Source organism: Leucoraja erinacea, unplaced genomic scaffold (genome assembly GCF_028641065.1).
Source record: "Leucoraja erinacea ecotype New England unplaced genomic scaffold, Leri_hhj_1 Leri_368S, whole genome shotgun sequence".
Lineage (NCBI taxonomy): Eukaryota > Metazoa > Chordata > Chondrichthyes > Rajiformes > Rajidae > Leucoraja > Leucoraja erinaceus.
In genome coordinates this window covers 33554-37099 of record NW_026576269.1, presented here as the reverse complement: position 1 = coordinate 37099, position 3546 = coordinate 33554, and the positions used below count along the sequence as shown (strand labels likewise).

The following is a 3546-nucleotide window of genomic DNA, read 5'->3' as shown; positions in this document are numbered from 1 at the left end:
CATTGAGAGTAGGGAAGATTCAAACAAGCGGACATGATTTGAGAATTAAGGGACAGACGTTTAGGGGTAGCATGAGGGGTAACTTCTTTACTCAGAGAGCGGTAGCTGTGTGGAATGAGCTTCCAATGGAAGTAGTGGAGGCAGGTACAATTTTATAATTTAAAAATAAATTGGATAGGGATATGGACGGGAAAGGAATGGAGGGTTATGGTCTGAGTGCAGGTAGATGGGACTAGGTGCGAATAAGTGTTCGTCACGGACTAGAAGGGGCAAGATGTCCTGTTTCCGTGCTGTAATTGTTGTCTGGTTATATAGTTATATCGTACCCATGGATAATGTGAACACGCTATTGTAAGAAAATGTCTGTACTTTTATTATTTTAATTATTTCAAATGCATACCCCGTTTTTAATGTTGACACAAGGAACTCCAGTTGCCGGAATCTTTCTTTCAACATAAAGTGTTGGAGTCACACATTGCAACAGGCAGAATCTCTGCAGTACAAGGACACGCGATGTTCTGTGTCAGACGTTTATTCACAGGTGAGCGAGGAAGGATCCTGACAAACATCAGCTATCCATATCTCAGAGATGCTCCTGATCCGCGGAGTTACTCCTGCACTTTGAGGTTCATGCTTTTTTTTTAATGTTCTGCTTGATGAAAAATATATTAAAAATATGTTATAATTTCGAGTTGTGACGAAGCCATTCGGATCGGCGAATTGGTCAGTCTGAAAAAGTCCTCACAGAAACCTTCGCTCCATTGGGTGGCCGCTCTGCTCTCTGTGTTGGCAGAGGTCGTGAGACGAGGGACTTCAATGGTTCGGCGGTTCCAGGACGGATTTGGAGAGCCAAAGATAACGAGGGCTGGATCCAAGACCAACCGGTCTAACTGGGTAAAGTGAGAGTTCTAACCATGGAGCTTCACAACACGGAAACATGACCTCGTCTGCGCTGGCTACGTCGGCATATTGGGCTAGAGTCATACGGCCAGTGTCACAGAGTCACACAGCACGGAGAGAGGACCTCAGCCAGACTTGTCCACGCCCTTTAAAACGTCGCATCTACGCTAATCCCAACTGCCCGCGTTTGCCCCATATCCCTCGTAACCTTTCCTATCCATGTTCCGATCGGTAAGTTTTCTAAATAACAGTTGCCTGTGCTAAAGAATGGTTTCGTTACAAGTGGTCTCGCCAGTCAGGGTCGTAGAATAAATAAGTTGGGACGTTATGTTACAGTTGTACAAGACGGTGTTGAGGCCGCGTTTGGAGTTCAGTTTGGATCACCCTGCTATTGAAAGGATATCATGATGCTGGAAAAAAGGGCAGATACGATTAACAGGGTTGTTTTTAGGACTCGAGGACCTGGGTTACACGTAGAGGTTGGGTAGGTCATGACTTTATTTAGCCTAGGAGTCGGAGGGGAGATTATATACAGGTGTACAACACACCACGAGGGAAGTGGATAGGGTGGGTTATATTTTAGCGAGAGTAGGGGGATCAATAACTAGAGGTTCATAGATTTAAAGCGAGATCGAAAGTATTTAATGGGAATGTGAGGGGCAACGTTTTCACTCACAGTGCGGTGGGAAAATACCAGAAGCTGCAGACATTATAATAGCGTTTAAAAGACGTTTGGGCATGTACTCGGTCAGAAACGCTAGAGGAGGATACGGACCAAACGGACTGTGTTAGATGGGGTACCTAGTTCGGCATTGTCCAATCCGTGCCTCCATAATTTTCGGTCTCATTTGGTCGATTGCCAATGAACCCTTGCTACCCACTTAGGTGAACAAATAACCTTAAAGAACAATCAATAGCATAAGCTATTTCATTTGGTTCTGTGTGTTATTTTAAGATTCCATAACTTGAGAGATCGTTGGTACATTTGTAGACCACTTTTAATGCATTAACACCCATTCAATTCTGTTCACAATGGTTCAAGATCATTGGTTTTGTTATTTGGAAATATAGTTTGGTGCATCATTTCTTTAAGTCGATTACCTTGAGAACAAGAGTCGCAGGATATTTGATCACGTTTTTCAGTTCGTCTCTGAATTTTCTCTGGGATACAGCATAAATAAAGGTGTTCGTGCAAGAACTCAAAAACTTCAGCATGTACCCGGATAACTCAGCAATGGTGAAGGGGTCATTGAAACTTGCTTCCAAAAACTGCGTGTCAGTAAATTGCACGCATATGAAACATATCAAATTAACCATCCACAAGAGAATAAAGCTGCCAGATATGGCGAGCAGCAACACGATGGATTTTCTGCGGTTCTCCAGCTCTGGGTCAGTGTGTTTCGCATTACTGTTGTTTCCACGTAGTCCGCTCCTCACTCGGTTCGCCAGTATAATGTGTCTGATGGTCAGGGAATTAAGCAGCAAGATCAACACATAGGGAGCAAACGGAGTCAGGATCGTTTCCAGCCACAGAAATGCGGCCCAAATGGGTAATGTGTAGAAGCTTGATTTTACATAGCACGACCATTCAACGTCATTAACTACCTCCCGAGGTTCGTATATGAAATAGTACGGAATGTTTTCCACAATGCTTGCAGAAAACACCACAGCTATCGCCACAGTGGCATTCCTTTCAGTGCAATATTTTGCTCGTAACATTTGATGACAAATGGCAACAAAACGATCGAAGGTAAAAGCCACAGTGAGCCACACAGAACAGTCAATGGAAATAAAGAGCATGGTCAGAATAACTCTACAAACCGTGGTTTGATTGAAGGAAGAATGTGGAAAATAGGCATCAATAATCTCATATAAAATCACATCAAATGTAAGAACCATCAGGTCAGCGACTGCCATTCCCAGCAGGTAACAAGTGATGCATTTGGAGAGGCCACAGTTGCCACGGAAAAGGATGACAACACTGCCAACACATTAGCTGCAAAAGAGAAATTCAAATTAAATATACGGCAGGATGATGGGCGCAGCGGTTCTCTCTCTCTCCCTCTCTCTTCCTCTCTCTCTCTCTCTCTAAACCCGCATCTCTCTCTCTCTCTCTCTCCATCTCTCTCTCTCTCTCTCTCTCTCTCTCTCTCTCTCTCTCTCTCTCTCTCTCCCTCTCTCTCTCTCTCGCTCTCTCTCTCTCTCTCTCTCTCTCTCTCTCTCTCTCTCTCTCTCTCTCTCTCTCTCTCTCTCTCTCTCTCTCTCTCTCTCTCTCTCTCTCTCTCTCTCCCTCTCTCTCTCTCTCTCTCTCTCTCTCTCTCTCTCTCTTCCTCTCTCTCTCTCTCTTCTCCTTCTCTCTTTTTCTCTCTCTCTCTCTCTTACTCCCTAAATTCAAACCCGTCTCTCTTTGGTCTCGAAGGCCTCTCGCTAAGGAGGGTAATCTCTCCCTCTCCTTATTTAAACTATCCTCTCTTTCTTTCTCCCTTCATAATATTGCCCCTCTCCCCTCTCCTCCCTCTCCTCTCCAGAGGAGATTAATTTATTATGGAGGTACCATTATTCTAAACTATGTAAGCCCTTCATCCATTGCCCACCCCAGGCAGAGGAGATTAATTTATTATGGCATTATGTTCTGCATAGACATCC

General features: G+C 44.3%; 1 protein-coding gene across 1 annotated transcript; it reads right to left on the bottom strand.

Annotated features, from left to right (window-relative positions):
- Nucleotides 1–333: 333 nt before the first annotated feature.
- On the bottom strand, nucleotides 334–2898 carry LOC129693614 (probable G-protein coupled receptor 139). Its single transcript, XM_055630406.1, has one exon. It carries the CDS (start codon nucleotides 2815–2817, stop codon nucleotides 1981–1983), a length of 837 nt encoding a protein of 278 aa, XP_055486381.1. The 5' UTR covers nucleotides 2818–2898; the 3' UTR covers nucleotides 334–1980.
- Nucleotides 2899–3546: the final 648 nt, after the last annotated feature.

Coding starts and splice junctions, on each gene's coding strand:
- LOC129693614 (XM_055630406.1), bottom strand. CDS start 2,817: ATGGCAGTCGCTGACCTGATGGTTCTTACATTTGATGTGATTTTATAT.